The sequence below is a fragment of the Homalodisca vitripennis genome, chromosome 2 (genome assembly GCF_021130785.1).
Source record: "Homalodisca vitripennis isolate AUS2020 chromosome 2, UT_GWSS_2.1, whole genome shotgun sequence".
Classification (NCBI taxonomy): domain Eukaryota; kingdom Metazoa; phylum Arthropoda; class Insecta; order Hemiptera; family Cicadellidae; genus Homalodisca; species Homalodisca vitripennis.
Window position 1 is genome coordinate 5,937,234 of NC_060208.1, and position 18,741 is coordinate 5,955,974.

The window sequence follows — 18,741 nt, forward strand, 5'->3', positions numbered from 1 at the left end:
TGGAATGAATATTCACTTATTATGTAGTTATTAGTATCATGCGTGAAAATAACACAGGTTTTTGTTTTGTGCGTGTGTTTTCATATTTTCAGTTAAAAGTTTGCAATATATTTTCTGCTTTCAAATCACGTTTAGATGTAAGGATCAATATAGGTGTTTCGTGAAAAACACTGTTTGAGAACTTCGGATATAAGTAAGTATACAAAAATAAACATAACATTTCTTATAAAGGTATGTCTTGAATAAAAAAGCATAGTTTTTCACCTTTCTGTCTGTGTAGGTTTGTAATGGAAATGTAGAAAAACATTTTATATAAAAAATGAAATGATTTACATTTAATACTAATGATCTTTATTCTTTTAAATGTACACTGATTAGCGACTAGCATTGTTGCTCGTGGCGCTACTTCATTGTTTATCATCCAATAGTTTTGAATTATATTTTTTGATTTATAAAATAATTACTAGAGCCAAAACTACTGTTGGATCAATTTTAAATCAAGTTGAACATTTTTAAGATAAAAATGTGTAATATACCAACTCAACTAAAATCACAGGGTTAAAATTTTGTAATACGAGGTGTGTTCAAAAAGTATTGTGAATATTGTATATTTTCAAAAATTATTTATTTATTCGTGAATATCTATTTTGTCCCCTTCAAAGTAATACCCCTGGGATATTATACACTTGTGCCGTTTTTTCCAATCTTCGAAGCACTTCAAAAAATCATTTTTTTGTATCTTGTTCAGCTCCTCCTTCGATGCCGTCTCTATCTCGTCAATCGTGGCGTAGCGTCGTCCTTTCATGGGCCTCTTCAGTTTCGGGAACAAGAAAAAGTCACATTATCGATTAAAATCAAATGGCACGAGCCAATTGATATGCCTAGGTCCTCGGCAATTTCTCTAACGGTGATTCGACGATTGGCCAATACCATTTCTTCACTTCATCAATTTTTTCGTCTGTTGTTGAAGTGCTCGGGCGTCTGTCACACTCTTCGTCGTTCACATCTTCTCGGCCTTCTGAAAACATTTTGTACCGCCGATAAACGTAGCTTTTGTCCAAAGTAACTTCTCCGTATGCCACAGTCAACATTTGGAATGCATCCGCACACTTAATTTCGTTTTTCACACAAAATTTGATACAGGTTCTTTGCAAGCAAAGCAGCTGTCAACAATTAACTGAACATTCAAAAAGGCTGAAATTGTCAACATAAGTGAGAGACATATGTACAAACATAACGCCTCAAAAAAAATCAAAATTCAAATATACGTAACCCGCGAAAATTCAAAATTCACGATACTTTTTGAACACACCTCTTATGTATGATTTTTAAGTAGTAAGTTATATTTAGGGGACATACAGGAGGTAGATGCAAACAAAACATGTAAGATGTACTTTTTAAGAACGTTTGGATAATTGTATCTAACATTCTTGAAGGTTTTTTCGAATATGTGTAGATATGAAAATTAAGTGAACAAAATAATATAACCAAGTTACTGGTGAACAGAGCTAAAATTATTTATAAATATCGAAAATAAGTTTCGATGTAAAGTGCCAAATTTTAGGTTTTATAGTTGTAAATTGTAAATTGATATAATCATGTATATGTTGTAAATAAAATACAGATAATAGTATTTAAGAAACCATAATTTTAATATGCGGAAATACTTTTTTAAGATATATATAAAAGAAAACAGTTTTTATTTATTTGTCTATTTATTTATTTAATTTATTTAAGAGTTTGTGGTAAAAATTGTAATTTAGTTATATGTCAAAGATGTAATATTAATTTTTAAAAGCCGTAATTTTGGATGCAATAGGTGTGTAATTTTTGTGTCTGTTAAAATCTTCAGTGTTGAATGTAAAAAATGTGTGTACCATTTTTGCGGTGTTTAATTTTTTAATAATAATATTTCTTGGATAGTTGTTTTTATAATAATAAAATGATTTATTGAATAATGTTACAAATTTATTTTCAGCCTGTATTTCTTTTAAATTATTGAGCCTTTAGAAAATAAATTAGTACTAATATTTTTTATAATTAATTTATTTTAAATGAACAACTGCAGCCTTGTAAAAAATAGCAATACAAACAGTTTCATCCCAATTTAAAGAATTTATTATTATTTAGGAAATTATTTTTTTTGTTTCTTAAATGGTATAAGAACATACTAGAGAGGCAGCAGCACTAGTAAGTGAAAATGTAAACCAAAAGTAATTTGGACATGTTCATCAATATTGTGTTCTTGTTTGTTATTTACATGCTACACAATCCTGCGACAATAAATAATCACAATGATTAGTAAATACAATATTTTCATTCATAGCATATAATAACATGCAATGCAATCTGGTATCGGACATTAGCAGTGAAAAAGTTTTAACACTGTGGAAAATCCTATACATAGGACTATATATGCAGTTATTTTTTAACCATGAATTATTTTAACTCATAGGCTAATCTGACTGAGTTATTATCTAATAACGAAATATACAACGTCATAGTTTCATACTTCAACAAATTAAATCTAGAGACAAACAAGTGCCTTTTGGTTGAAATAGTTTATATCAAGAGTGTAAAATATTTTGTTACAACTTAATTTTTCAGATTGTGTATAATTTGAAATAAGGTTAATGTAAGGACCAAGTGGCCCAATTTTGCCACACACAATTTCCAGAATATTATCAGTAAAGAGTTACTGATGTATGAATAGATGATCTAACCACTTAATGGATTATACGTCTGTTATTGTACTCAGTGCGGATTATAGCAGTCCGATGAAGCTATGTTCATGTGACGTGTTTGCACGGTGACTTCATTATCGTACATATACATTCAAATTAGAAATTGCCAGCAAGACCAGATTTAAATTGCATAACAAATTTAAAGTTGCATTTTATTCTAAATTTTACAGCAAACTTCGTCCCTGTGGCATATTTAGCCTATAATCCAAATTTTATTTGTATGTATTTACTTTATGAAACTTGCAATAGACAGATTATTTGTTTTATTATGTATTGTATTTGAGGTAACTTATTGATACTTAACTACTTGATAACTATTATCATATGTAGGTATCAGAAGAATTTACAGCGTTAGTGACGTGTAAATAATATTTGTCACAAAACAATTTCAAACCTACCAGTATGGATGAAATTTTTGTGATGTTTTGTAATTGAAATTTGGTTGAAGAGAACAAACATTAAACTACTCAAGTGCAAATTGTGTAAAAATCTAAATCTACGAAATGTTAAAAGGGGGCAGAGTATAAGCCAAGAACGTAATGGCTGCATCAAACAAGAGGGTGTCTTTCTTTTGCTTAAAAATGAACTTCTGTCTCAAAAACAATGGTATTGCTATGTTTAAAGTACGTTTATTCAGTATAAAGTTTTTACAACTCTCTAAATTAATCTTAATTCAAGATATTTTCTAACTTTTAAATTTTTGCAGAAGGGTTATCAGAGGAGAGCTACGAGTACTACAATGACCCCTTGCACATCGATGGTTGCTCGAGACGCAAGACAACTAGACGTCGTGGTGGGGGGAACGACAGTAACAGACCCGGCTGCTATAAGTGTTCTCTGTGTAACAAAAGCTACCGTTACCAACGAGGGTTGACCCGGCACCAGCAGTTCCAATGCGGCGGGAAGGAGCCCCAGTTCCAGTGTCCCATGTGTCCAAAGCGCACCACCCTCAAGGACAACATGTACAAACACGTTGCGCTCAAACACAATGTCAGCCTCACGGCAAAATTGGACTGACAATCAAAACATTTCATGCTCAGAAATTTGTTGCCAATGGATAATTTTTTGTTTGCATAATTATTACTGCAATACTTTTTTCAATTTTTTTCTTTAGCTGGATTTTTTTGGTACCGTTACTTTTGGAACAGTATTTGGAACTAATTTATTTTGGAACAGGTTTGTTGGATGACCTGATCTACATTTCTTTCCTGGATTGTTGTGGAGAGAACACAGCACAATCTCATACTGGTGTATTTATACCGGAATTGATTGATCAATGTCTTCTACTGAAATCATTAAATGCAATAGTGATTAATATTTTACCACATTTATTTTTATTAATGAAAATTAAGTAATTGATATGATTTACACTTTTAACAGAATCAAGTTAGTTTAACTTTACTTCTAAAACATTAGTATAAGTGGAAATAAAGATTCAATATTCCAAACCAATAATTTATGAACGGAAGTTTCTTACTGTTCGTTGTCAATAATAAATTCAGATTTGAAGTAAAAAATTAATCCTGTTTTCAGATTTAGTCCTCGCACACAAATGAAATAATGGAATTTTAATATTTTATTAAATGCTATCTATTAATTTTATATTTTAATTTTTTACCTTACATTGTTTTATAAGACTCTTCATATTAGTGTTAATACTTTAATAATTTTATTGTTGTTATTTTATATAATAAGACATTTATTATGTTAATTCATATAAAATAAAATATTACTATTTTTTTGTAATTGTTACCATCAATATGTTGATCATGTTACTGTTATTTTTTAATATGATTAAAACTTGTATTATTTTTAATTAATATAAAGTAAAATAATATTGTTTATGGGTTATTTATGCCATATTATATTAAAGAGTCGATATACATTGTTAGATGGTATTTAATTCAATTCCTCATAATGTCATATCTTTTAATGTTTAAATGATAAGATACAGTTCTCAATATTTAACCTTAATGTCTTTTAAAGGTAGATTTGTCTTTTAACTAACCTGTTTCTTTTCAATTACTTATTATTCTAACTCTTATATTGGTAAAAGTAAACTCTTGTTATTATGTGTTTTGTTTGAATTTGAGACAAAATTGTTTCTTGATTTCTAAATTTTGCATGCCCATCTTCTGCATTCTGTCTTAAAATTATTTTAAATTTTGATTTGTCAGTATTAACAGTTTGTTGTGCATGTAGATTGAAAAGACATTGTGTTTAAATTAATCGACTTTTAAAGGTAAAAAAATACTAAAAATATTTTTATATGTTTCACATTTGTCTTTTACACTGCAATTCTTTAGTTTGAAATTTTGTAAACTCATCTTTTATTTTCATACAATGAGGAATCAAAATTTAGGTTGGGTAGTATAATTCATTGTTATACTTTTGAAAAAATCATAATTTAATCAATGACTAGTCAACTACATTTATTAGAATTCTTTATGTTTGACTAACTATCATTACTCGGTAGGTTACTTCAAGAATATTGGAATTTTATTTGTTATATAAATTCATTTTTTAATCTTTTCAAATATTTTTCCTTGTAAGAGCAATGCAAACTAATATTATTTATCAAATAAAATTGCAGAACATAAATGTTTGAACATAAAAGTTTAATCATGCAACATGCTATAAATGTTATAATATTTTACTCATTTAATTTTTTAATTAGTCAAAATAACATTAGTTCTGAAAAACAGTTTTCTTTTTTTTTAAGCACATTGGAAGGGTTATTTAAGAATACTTCCTCTATTTTGTACATACATTATTAAAAGTAAAGAACGACATAAATAACATGTAACATTACAAAATTCTAATTCTGCATAATTTAATGAAATTCCAAAAAGTTTAGAGAATTTTATTTAATATTTAAACAACTATTTTTTTGTTGATAATGTGCTAAAAGGTGATAATAAACCTCAATTGTATTTAATTGAAAAATCATATAAAAATTATTTTAATATTTTTACATAAGCTTAAGTGATTATATAATTTTGTGTATGGTTGTACAATCTCAATACTCTAAAAACTTTCAGAGTTGCCGACGAGCCAGGTGGGGCTGATGGCAGGTGGTGGAGGGAAGACGTCGGACTACCAGTGTAAGCAGTGCAGCAAATTCTACACCAGTAAGCAAGGCCTGGCCAACCACATGCGGTATATTTGTGGCAAGGCCCCCAAGTTGCAGTGTCCCTTCTGTCCGCGCATCTGCAAACTCAAACACCAATTGGAGAACCATGTCTATAACAAACACATGCCGAGAGACCTGGTGGGGGGCGGGCCTGGCCCCAAGGGTGAGTTTGGGGCGGGGATGATGCCCCAGAACATGGCTCCATTCCTGCCCCCACTGGGCATCATGCAGCTTCCACAGAGTTTTGGCAATTAGAACCTGCACAGATTCAGGGAATAGTATACCTTTAAAGAACTTCAACATATTAGTTTTATACATGAAGGATCAATGAAGGACAGTCATTCACAAATACCTCAAAATACTCGTTTGTAACTAATAAGGTAAAAGTGCTGATTTATTCTGAAACATATCTCTGGATAGTTGGATGTTATAGCTTTCACCCAGTACGTGTGACTTTGAATTCAGAGACAAAACAACCCGGTGTTTTTTTATGTCTTAACAGAGGTAGAAAAAAGTTACTCTTAAACTTAGTATACAAATGTCTGTAAATAAATTAAACTAAAAATATAGTATAATGTTGTCATAGGTATAGGAGTTAGGAAAATGATTTCATATGATTTACAGTTAATAAATTAGTTATTATTGTCCTTATAGTTATACAAGGCTTATAGCAATATTAGAAAAAATATTTCTTTTGAAGAAATTGACTTGTCAGTAAAACTGAGCAGGGTTTTGTCCATGCTAATGAACCTGAATGACTTAATAATTAGTGATTGAGAATTAGATAACTTCCTATCTAAAAATAACACAGATCCATAAAATTACAACTTGACCATTTTATGACACCTGTCCAGAAAGTAACAGATGTTTAGAATTAAAAGATTAACAAGATGGAAAAATCAAATTTTACTTTGTTCATTTAAAAGTATTTCTTAAACTATTTCTCTACATAATCACCATTCAATTAAGATACTTCTTCTTCTTCTTGTATGGGGCGACCTACTGTCAATGCACTTATGCCTCAAGGGCCTTTTAAATGTTTTTCAATACTTTCTCCGTAAAAATCTGTGATTTCAAGCACTTTTATACAGATCTATCTAGCAAATAGCCTATCTAGAAAATCTTTTCTAATTGAGCTTTTCCACCACAATTTTGTGCACCAAACTCTGAAATTTGGGGTATATATTCCGAAAGTTCTGTTATTATAAAACAATGTTTTTTTAACTAATTGTATATTGATTTCATCTCCAGTTGATCAGTCAAAGAGCTCATCGGACTCATTGTGAACACTTGTAGGGCAATGTTTTAAATTTAATATACACCATTGCATCAGTTTTGTAATTTCTTTTCTGTACCCATCGCACTGCACTGTTGGCGGTAAATATCAGTAAGTTCACAGTTTTTTCCAAGAAAAACCTAAACATGTAACACCTGAAAAGTTGTGGAATGTTCTATAGCAGAACCTGTTTTAACACACTTTAGAGAGCGTTTCAAAGTACTAGGGGCACGATACTACAGCTGGATGGGACTGAATGAGGGTGTACCAATATTGCGGCTCTAGCCCTGCCTTCCACTACAGTAGGCGGCAGAATATAGAGTCTGTTATATTGTGGACAGCGCTCGTGCAGATTTATAACTGTAACATTTAGTTCTTTTACAACTCTATTATTTAACTGAAATTTTTATGATAAATGAGTGGAAGTGTTTTGGGGTCAACATCACAGAACTTAGTGCTTTCATACCTTAACATCACTCCAAGGAACTCACTGTATTATTACACGCTTTACTATTGTTCATCAGTGGATTTATTATTAATTTCAAACAGTTTTCACTTCAATTTTGAACATTAAATTTCATTTCTCTCTGTGTCAATTAACAACATCCAACTCTGTTAACATATTAGTCACATACAATGTTACAAAAAACTCAGGAACATGTTTTATGTAATCAAGATATTTTTGTGGTTACCCACTGTCATGTAAATACACAGGAAATACAGGGATATTAGATTGATTAAGTGTATAGATTTTTAACTGGATACTCATAGGCAATACGTTATAAATAAATATTAACGTAGTATGTATGAACTTCAATTGTGCTGTTAATATTTATGATAAAAATGACAATAACAGTTTGAACTGTTATTTTAGTGGTTGTAAATTGGGTGCTTTCAATATTACGAAGATCTCAGATCGTATTCACACATGCATGTAATAAATTTCATTAAAGTTTTATTTTGTGAATAATTCAATGTAATTGTTTGCTTTATTGATAAAACTTTAACAGGGTTATCTGTTGTTTAGTACACATTTTATTTTACTAGGTTTTTAATATTTTATTAACTTAACTTAGATTAAATTTAATTTTGTTCTAATTTACTAGTATTGCATAATTTTAAAAAAATTGTATTTAGTTGTATAAAGAGATTAAAAATTGACTTCATATAATGTTTAAGTATGTGTCCATAAAACTTATATGGTAATCAATATTTTGTTCTATAGTTAATTTTACTAAAATGTATACGTTTTTAAGTTATGTGATAAGTACCGGTTTATTGAACCTAGGGCATTGTATTATAAGTTAATTTTAGTTGTAGATTTTACTGTTAAACTATATGCTTTACAGATTTCACATATAATTGGCCACAAACAATAAGTTAAACGCAATAAAAAAATCTGATAAGAGAATGGGTTACAACGAAAAACATTGATCTCACCAAGTGGTTCGTAATTTAAGTAGAAAATTATTATGAATAACGTTTTGTGGTACGTTTCAGCTAAATGTTGAACATCTATTTAAAAAACTAGTTTTTAGTGGAGAGTGTAATGGTTTGCAACGTACAACTGTTCTGCCTTATAGTAATACTTTACTTCTAATAAAGTCTTTCCAGTGTATCACATACAAATGTATTTAATTATGTATTTTCATCTAAACGTATAAAAAAATTGTGTTTTTGTTTTTATATTAATTTAGCAATATAATAAGCAGTAACATTTTGGAAAATCACTACTGATTGTGCGTACCTGAATTAAATTTTTTAAGCAATGCATGGAGGCTTTGTTTTTAAAAGCCAACATTGGGATACATTTTCAATGGTAATTGATCTTTATATCTTTTAGATATTTTGCTATGGATATGTGAATGATTGTGATTATTACTTTGGTATTAATATTTTAATTTGCAAATTTGATCATTTAAGTTCATTTTAGCATAATACTTTGATAAAGACAAGTAATTTCAGTGTAATAAATTTATTAAAATAAGTTTAAATGATTTGTGTAGTCTTTTTATTTTCCCTTTGATTTAAAATTAACCATACATTGATAAACCTACCAGTAATTTTATATTGCAGCTTAATTGAATAATATATATATTTTTCTTAAAATACGTAACTTCTTTGATTGTATTCTTTGTGAACTCCAGTGCTGAGAAACAATTTTTTACAAATAATTGGGTGATTTAATGTGTACAAATTACAAAGTTGAACAATGAATTAATTATTACTTGTTTTAATAAATACTTTTGAAGAAATAGAAAACACCCCATAAAATGTAAAAAAATGTAAGAACTCAAAATGAAAATTACCTTTAGTATAAATTAATACAGAAACCAGTTTATTATACACATGTTAGCAATTGGTACTGGGGCTACTAAAATTAGTTCTTCCATGATTTAAGCTAATGTCATACAATCAGATATCTTTGTCATGCATACTATTCCAGATATTGAATTACATTGTGCATCAGTGGTAATTTAAATCTACTCTTTAATCAGAACGTCCAAAAAACATTTGATGTAAACTTCTGTAAGAAGGTAAGCTTGATGTTGATCGTACCTTGTTGATTATTGTCAGTGGATTGTCCTAAAATTATTATGAATTACCTTTTTAGTGATAGGTGTATAAAACCCAACAAATTCAAATGTTTGGGACGAGTACATTTATTAAATGGCTGTTACTTTTCAGTTATGTTCATTTAAAATTTAATTTAACATTAAGTTTTATTCAATAAAGTGTTAAATTGAATTTGATTTCATACGTACTTAAAGGTATAATTCTTTTGTCCATCAGATTTTGTTGATACTATTAGAACATTAAAAAAAGTTTAGGAATGCAATATTATATTTTACCATATACCATATATCCGATTTTTGTTGTAAATATAAATATGCATTGCTTTGGGATGTTAATGTTTTAGTTAATAAAATCTTTTAGTGAATAGCCCTCAGGTTAGTCTTAGACTTGGCTTCCAGCATTTTGTAGGTATTTTTGCATTGACTCCAGATAGTCCAGAATTACTCTGTATTCCCATCCGGGTACTTGTGTCACCCGACAGGATTGCAATATAAACATTGAGTCGTTTGTTGCAGGAAGCAAGACGCGGAGAGCATTGTACCTCACTGAGCGGTTATTCGCGCAGGCGTTCCAGCGCGAGCGCAAGTGGCAGTGTGATGCTTGTGACAAGTCCTACTACAACAGCAGTGACCTGAGGCGGCACCAGCGCTACCAGTGCGGGGAGAAGGAGCCACAGTTCCAGTGTCCGCAGTGTCCCAAGCGATGTCGTATCAAAAGCAACCTCCAGCAACACATGCTCACTCACTTGAAATATACCTCGGCGTAGTAAAAACTTTTAATAAAAAATTTGTCTAATTTTTTTGGCATCTTTTCACCTTAGGCGATACAAGTCTGTGATATATTTCATGACGATAGAATGTCATTTTTGTGAACTATCTAAGTACACTTTCGCTAATTCGTGAATGTGGGAAAATTTCATTGACCATCAGTTAAGAGTTAGAAAATGAAAGTCTCAAATGTTGCTTTCTCGCAAGATAAAATTTGTGTGAGTCAATGTGCAAATCCTATTGCAAATGTATGAAGTACTCAGATACTTCAGTTATTAAATTTCACTGTAAAGTTTTTAAAACTATCATAAACTTTGTATCCATTATTTGGTAACAGTGTTATCTCTACCGGCAGTTGCAGCTAAGTGATCAAAATATACAGAAGTTGTTGTAGAGGTAAGTCTTTGATAGCATTTTGATTTTCTTATTCTTATTTCGATTTTCTTACATGTAAATATGTATTTGTCATTTGATGGTTTTCGTCTGATATATGATTTTGGTATAGTTAAATCTGTAATAAGTGTAAACTACATGAAAAAGATTTGAAAAATAACAATAAGTCCACAAAACATTGTGAAAATACAGGTATTGCACGGTAAAATATTATTTATTACAATATGTTGTCGATAATCCATGTAAACCATCAATATTGAAAAGGTATATATATTTATCGCTTTTGAGAGATTTAATGTAGACATGAGGTTAAAACCTAAAAATCAATTATGACTCATACTTTTTTGATGTTTGTCTTTGGTTCCAGGTCTGCAAGGCATCCCGATGTTAGAAGGAATATCTGTTGTTGCGAAACACCCGCGACGTATTTACTGTGAGCAGTGCGGACGCTCGTACACGCAGAAGTCACACTTGGTATCTCACCAGCGCTACCAGTGTGGTGGGAAGGAACCACAGTTTCAGTGTCCTCAGTGTCCTAAACGGTGCCACTTTAAGAGCAACCTCCAACAACACATGCTAATCCATTTAAAATATTCCTCAACACAGTAAAACATTAATGGATCAATTTTGGTGTTTTTAATTTTTGGCTATTTCTATTGGATTGTCACCTCATGACATAAATGCCTTTGAAAACACTTTATATTGGTGTGTGAATTATTAATCTTGCCAGGGGAAACAAGGGATTACAAAAAATAATAGAATTGGTATGTGCTGGTCAGAGCTTGCTTAAGGAGCAGGTATTCAAAGAGGCAAGGTTCCACAACTTCTTGTAAATCCAGTGGAGGTGTTGGTATCACTGGGTTGGTATTGTCCAATGGCAGCAAATTTTTTTGTTAAAGTTGAATCGCTTATTCTTCGGTTGTCATGACAGTATACGAGCTTCCTTGCTCCTTCGACTTTGAAAAAACGTAGTCTTTTCGTGTCTGTCTTAATTTGTGAAGAAAACATACGAGCAACAAAAGAAAATGTGTTGTACAAGTTCATGTGGAAAAGATATGTGGTGAAAAGGAGTTGTGACTTTTTTTAATCTAAAAAGATTATCACCCGAGCAGGTTTCCATTACGCTAGTGAATTTCGATTCACAGATTTTGCACAAACATTTCTCTCTCCATATTTTCCAATAGAATTAGAACTACCGAGGTCAAAGTTGTCCTAAAAGATTGGCTAATAATTTTTATGGTCGTTCTCGAAGTACAAGTTGTCTCAACATTTTCTGTTGATTCTGAAAAATGATAGTAATAAATATTTATTACTAACTGACATTACTTTCTTTTAAATTAGAAGTTAGTTTTAATTGTGGTTTATCATTAAGCTTTGCTATGATATTAGTTTGTAAAATTTAATTATTTTGTTGCATTGTTCATCTGTACCTTTGCTTGTACAAGACATTATTAAAATGTAAATTCATTTTGGGTTCGGTATCCTCAATCAATTAAAAACTGTCAAATAAAATCTTTTGTTCTTTCAATTGCCTTTCTATACAATAAACTGGAGAAGACTATACGATGTTGTGAATTTAAAGTGATATCTCACCAAGCATTTGAATCTTTAATCATATTTAATCGGCGATGTTGTTAAATTATTTCACTTTTCAGTGTTGGATTTAATTTCTTATTGAGAAATAACAAAACTATTGGAGGTAAGTTTCTGGTATTTTGATTTACTTTGTGACTTTGGTAATATTAAACATATGAGTTATAAGAACGGTTTGTAAATCAGGTGTATAAAATGTTTGTCAGCATGTATTTTGGGTCGGGGGAATACTAGAAGGTATTTGTTAAAATAATATAAGTTCATTAAAAATTACTTTTATTAAGTTTTAAATTAAATTTTACTATTTTCACCGAACTTCATCATATTAAGAGTTTTAAGTGTTATAGAGTAAAGAATTATTTCTCTATTGTATTGTTCTCCATTTGTAACTGTGTATTAAAGATTCCATGAACGTGATGGAATTGTGTAGATAAATTATACTGATCCTATCACAATAGCAGCAGTTTTATTTTATATATACAGTGTGAGTTAAAAGTATGGATACATATACTCTGTTTAGTTTTTGATGAATGAAGATATAGGGATGAAACTCAAGAAACTTTTCTAGGAAATAAAAGAAAACTTTTTAATCACTGTGTTTTTGCCCATTTCCCCAAAATGGGAATTTTTTTTGGGGGGTGGGGCTCAACATTTTTCAATGTTAAAACCCATTAAGTGATCCAATGAGCTGCCATTTTGTACTGGGTTGAGACAGAAAGCTTTAGTCTCCAGTGTTTTTTTTATTAAGACCTTTCAAATGAGGTGTTACTTAATGGTCTTTACATTTAACAATTTTGAGCCGTCCCTCTCCCAAAAATCCAATTTCGGGGAAATGGGAAAAGTTGTAACAGTGACTAAAAAGTTCACTTCTATTTGTTAGAAAGGTGTCTCGAGTTCCATCCCTCCATCTTCATCCAACAAAAACTAAACAGAGTGTTTAGTTTTAAGTATGGATAGTTAAAACTATCCATACTTTTAACTCACACTGTATATAAAATAAAACTGCTGCTATTGTGATAGGATCAGTATAATCTATCTACACAATTCCATCACGTTCATGGAATCTTTAATACACAATTAAAAATGGAGAACAATACATTTTATATTAGTTTTTATTAAATTAATGGGCAACAAATTTTTATTTCCATTTTAGAATATTTATTTGAGTTTGGCTATGAAATTTGTGGAAAAGCATTATAAATTAAAATTATATTATAAAACAAAAGCATCACATCTATTGTTATATCTGTATGTAGTAATTTTCAAGCTATATAGATTACAAATGTTATAATTTTGGTGTATAATCCAAGGTTTATATATAAAGATGTTGGAAATAAAAGGACGGTGAAGTTTGACAAGCTTAATATTGTTCAATTTTACATTTTTATTTAGCTAATTGAATTGTCCTTGCAGGGCTGCAAGGCAGTCTGATGGCGGAGGTTTTTTCTGAAATGGGAAAGGACCCGAATCGTTTCTACTGCGAGCAGTGCGGACGCTCCTACACCCAGAAGTCCCACCTGCTCTGTCACCAGCGCTACCAGTGCGGTGGGAAAGAGCCGCAGTTCCAGTGTCCTCAGTGTCCCAAGCGGTGTCGAATCAAAAGTAACCTTCGGCGTCACATGTTGGTACACCTGCCACGCTGGCAGGAAGCTGCAGCGGCCATCGAAAACGTATCAGAAGCATCTCAAGAACAAGTGTGATTCACGTTGGAGCTAAAACTTGGGGATTACAATTGTGAAATTACCAAAAATCGTTTTACATTCGTTTTGGGGCTAAAGTACAGAGATATCTACTTTTGTATCGGTGCCAAAAAATAGATTTTCGTTAATTAGTTATTAGTCCTAGTTAGATTGCCCAAGACATTTTCCTGCATGATTTTGAAAATATTGTCTCCTAAAAAAGTGATTTTGGATTTTTTTTTAGAAAACCACTCGCCTTTGTTTAATATTATCAAATAATCATTATTATTTCAGTAACATTAGATAATCTTTACTTTACAATTCGTGTGGATCCTAATTATAGCACAATTTTACTATACCAATGATATGCTAGTTTAGTAAATGGTTTCTCTAAAGTTCATTTGTACATGATATATTTTAAGAAGTCTTATATGTCCTTCCTATACAATCCATTTCAAATTAGCAACATTCAGTACAATTTAAAATAAAGTATTGGGCATTTGGTTGTAATTTGTCGTTTATGAAGTATGGGTATATTCGTTAGCAACAATATAAAGGTTTAGAATTTGTCATTTCTGTTTTGTGATTTAATTTTTTTTTCAAAACCTTACAAAAAGTTAATTATTCATTACTTATTTGAAATAAGTAAAAAAACTAATTTTGAATATATAGTTCAATACCATCTTATTATTTTTTTATTGTCATATTAGTTATGTATGGAAACAAATAATAGGATTGGCCTAGTAGTTAAGAGAATGTATCTTTAATTAACAAAAGTTACTGTGTATTATATTTTCATCTGACCAAATTTCTTGGCATTGTCATAAGAAATATCCAATTACGTCCAAAAACATCACATATTATCATAAAACATTAAACATTACATTACTCATATTTAAATTATTATGTTACTTAGAAAACAACAAATACAAAAACAGTAATACACAAATTAGTGAAAACAATCAATTTTTCATAAACAATCCTATTTTACATGAAATTCTTGACTTACTGTACAAGATATTCTCGCTAAAAACATGGTTACCATTTGCACAAATCATACGTTTAAGACATAGTTTTTCTAAGGAAAGACAATCACAGTAATAAAATAATAATTGAATGAATATTATTGTTTTGACATACCAATTGCCTGAAAAATCTAATTCTTTTGTAATTTACTTTTAATCAAATAATAAGTATGTATTCTACAAAACACATGCTTCACGTTATTTTCATATTGAAGAAATATTGCTTGATTGCAGAAACAAAAATTTATATTCTGCTTATACGTTAATTTTTACAAGTTAGTACAGTTTGTTGTAGTAGATTGTAAAACATTTTACCAATTAGTGATTAAATATTTATCAACACTATCGTTTGCTCTTATTATGGTAGTACATTTATTATCTTATTCCAAATGATGGTAACAAACTATTGTCAGATAATAGCATTGTAAGAATGTGTCCAAATTTATTTGCATTAAATGTATTGTAAGTTATATATTTGTTCCTTTATCATTTAGTTTGAATTACTTCTGAATTACCATTCTAATGTGTGATACTAAAATTTAATATATTTTGATGTGATCTTTATTAGTTTTAATTCCACTGTTTGTTTGACAGTTGGTGTCTGTTGTATAACAAAACATATGTTTAAAAAAAATAAATCTTTTATTTATTGAAGCTCTGGTGACGATGTCAATGCATTTTAATGATGTTATAATCACTAATAAAGATTCTTGATTCTTGATTTTTGATTCTTTATCGATGAAATAATTTCAAATTGCCTTTGCATACATTGCCTGTGTTTTAGTATTGAAATAAATTCCGCATTTTTTTTCTTAACCTGTATGATTCATTAAGTAAAATTGTTAAATTTTCATCCCATAAAAGATTTTATTCCAGATCGCAATTGACATTAAGATTTCATATGTGTTTATTTAATTGAGTTCATACAACATCTTGTTTATATCAGAATTGTAAAACACTTATGTACATACAGAAACAAAACAAACAGAACAAAAATGTCGTCATATAAAATCTTCTTCTTATCTTATCACTGAAGTAGTTATTTCTTTATTTATACAATTGTATGAGAATGATAAAAAAATACAAAAGTTTCTTCGTATAGTTGGCTGAGCGTTTAGCGAAACCTCTCCTGCCAATTGGTGATAAACAAAATCCAATTTATCTGTCTTTACACACATTAAGTGTAAAATGAGTTAAAAGTTGGTGTGAAACTCTACCTCTAAGATTGCTATTGACAATAAAATTGTAAACATTGGTCCCACGGAAAGTCTTGATTTCTTCATGTCAAAAAGTGTCTCTGGTTACATTTATCTTATAGTTAACCACGGTATAATCATCAGTACACTGGGAGCCTCTCTCCGGGTCAAGATGTTTGCTGAGGGGAGAACGCGAAGCCTCTCTCACTGGCGTGTGTTTAACGGTATAATCATCGGTACACTGGGAAACTCTCTCCGGGTCAAGATGTTTACTGAGGGAAGAACGCGAAGCCTCTCTCACTGGCGTGTATTTAACGGTATAATGTATAATCATCGGTACACTGGGAAACTCTCTCCGGGTCAAGATGTTTGCTGAGGGGAGAACGTGAAGCCTCTCTCACTGGCGTGTATTTAACGGTATAATGTATAATCATATAAGTAAAATAGTTATGTCTTAGTCATCTAAAATCACTTTAACGTCAGTTAAAATTAATTAGTCTTTAAAGAAAACAGATTCTATTAAGAAAGACAATTTTTATTATCTGGTGTAGTCTAAAAGTATTAATTATGTTGGAAAGAGGGTTCACAAGCCAGGGTAATAAACAATTACAGATAAAACTGTTGTGATTGATAGTACTTAACAATGAACTGATATAACAATAACAAGACGTATCCAATGGGATTTGTTAATTTATTTTATTTTAGGGATATCATGATTGTGTTTCAATATATTTGGCTGCCTCCTACCAATTATGTTGTATGTTATATGAATTTAATTTTTATTGAGCCAGATAATAAATAACCAGGTAGACCAGGTAATCAATCGGTAAGTTTGATATTTTTGTGAAACTGTCATCTCTATCAGCTGTTGTTTTTTATTGTTGGTGTGCTGCATCTTGGTATTGTTTAGTATTGATCAGAAGAGCATGAGCGACTGTAACAATTTTTGGTTCTGTCTCCAACGTAAGTCGTTCCCAACCAATGTAGTTTATATGTTCAATTTATACTATATAATGATTTTCAATGACTTCTTTAATCATAGTACATTTCCATTGTATTTGCCATGAAGGTATTTAATTATTTAATTTGTGTACATCTAATTGACATTGAGTAAATCAAAGTTAAATCAAAATACACTCTAATTATCATGTCAACAGAGTTTGATAGCTACACACTCATTATGATGAAATAAATTAGAAAATTTGAATAAATATTTTAATTTGATAGGAACCCTATTTTATTTTTTGTATTCTTTTAATAGGTTACATAATTTATTTTCTGTTATAGAATTCACCCGTGATCTCTAAACACTATTTTTATATTTTTGGTTTGTTTCATAATAGTTAACCATGAATATGTCTTGATCTATAAAAAGTTTTAGTTGACTTCGGCAAAGATTCTGAACTGCAACATCAATGTAAGTACTTACTGGAGGTAATAATCGTATAGTAGGCGTAACCCGCATGATGCTGTTGTCTAACATTATTGGCGGTTGCAGGTTGTGCATTGATGCAGTAGGTTAGGATTAGTTTGTTATTCATCTGCAGTTGTAACTTAACGAAATTGTAGCAAAATATAAAGAACTACTAGTAGATTAAAGTTTTTGAAATGAATTCTCACGTAATTTTAAGTATTTTTTCTATATAATGTAGAAGTATAATAAGGTGATCTGAATTCGCGTGAGAATATTATACAGTATTATTTCTTGTATAAATCAGAAAATAAGAATGTTGAATGCAAGACTCAAAAGTTGCAATTCTGAAAAAAGTTTTGGTTACATTATAGGGATTGAATAGGTGCATTTTAAATTTTAGGAATAATTTATTCAAATTTTTGATCTGATAAAATATCTTGAATTTTACTTATATGAAAAGGTAGGCATGAAATATTGTTGTTTTAAACCAATAGGCATTTTAATGACAATTTAATGAAATATATTACTTGATTTGAAGTAGAAAATTTGGCATGGTAGTTCCAGGTGCGCTGAAGTGGAGCATTGTGAAACGGCAGCAAAGTCTGGTGTGTTTTCCTGACCTGCTTAGTACGCATGCGCCAGGTCCTCGCAGTTGGCCAGAGATTGTGCGCATCCAACGGCCTACGCCTGCGTACGGTGAGAGGGAGAGGCCACGTTTCTCTCTGCGCAATGATCCTACGCTGGAGCGACCATTCACGTGTGATCGCTGTCATCGCTCTTACCTCCGCAACGCGCATCTCCACCGCCACCAGAAGTACGAGTGTGGAAAGGAACCTCAGTTTCAGTGTCCGTTCTGCAACAAACGGTGCAAGATTAAGAGCAACCTAACGCAGCATATTATCACGCACTTCCCTAAGAATGATGTGTTCAAGATAAAGAAGTAG

At 30.6% G+C, this 18,741-nt stretch overlaps 1 protein-coding gene across 5 annotated transcripts in view; it reads left to right on the forward strand.

Annotated features, from left to right (window-relative positions):
* LOC124356129 (longitudinals lacking protein, isoforms A/B/D/L-like) overlaps positions 1 to 18,741 on the forward strand; it is a 605,681-nt gene that overhangs the window by 496,801 nt on the left and 90,139 nt on the right. Inside the window, exon 5 of one of the 5 annotated variants that reach the window (XM_046807281.1) lies at positions 13,897 to 15,920. The exons of the other annotated variants lie outside the window; for them this stretch is intronic. Coding sequence (XP_046663237.1) covers positions 13,897 to 14,183 — 287 coding nt within the window. The 3' untranslated portion in view covers positions 14,184 to 15,920. Of the gene's footprint in view, positions 1 to 13,896; positions 15,921 to 18,741 lie in introns of those variants that run through there. 5 annotated transcript variants of the gene reach the window in all.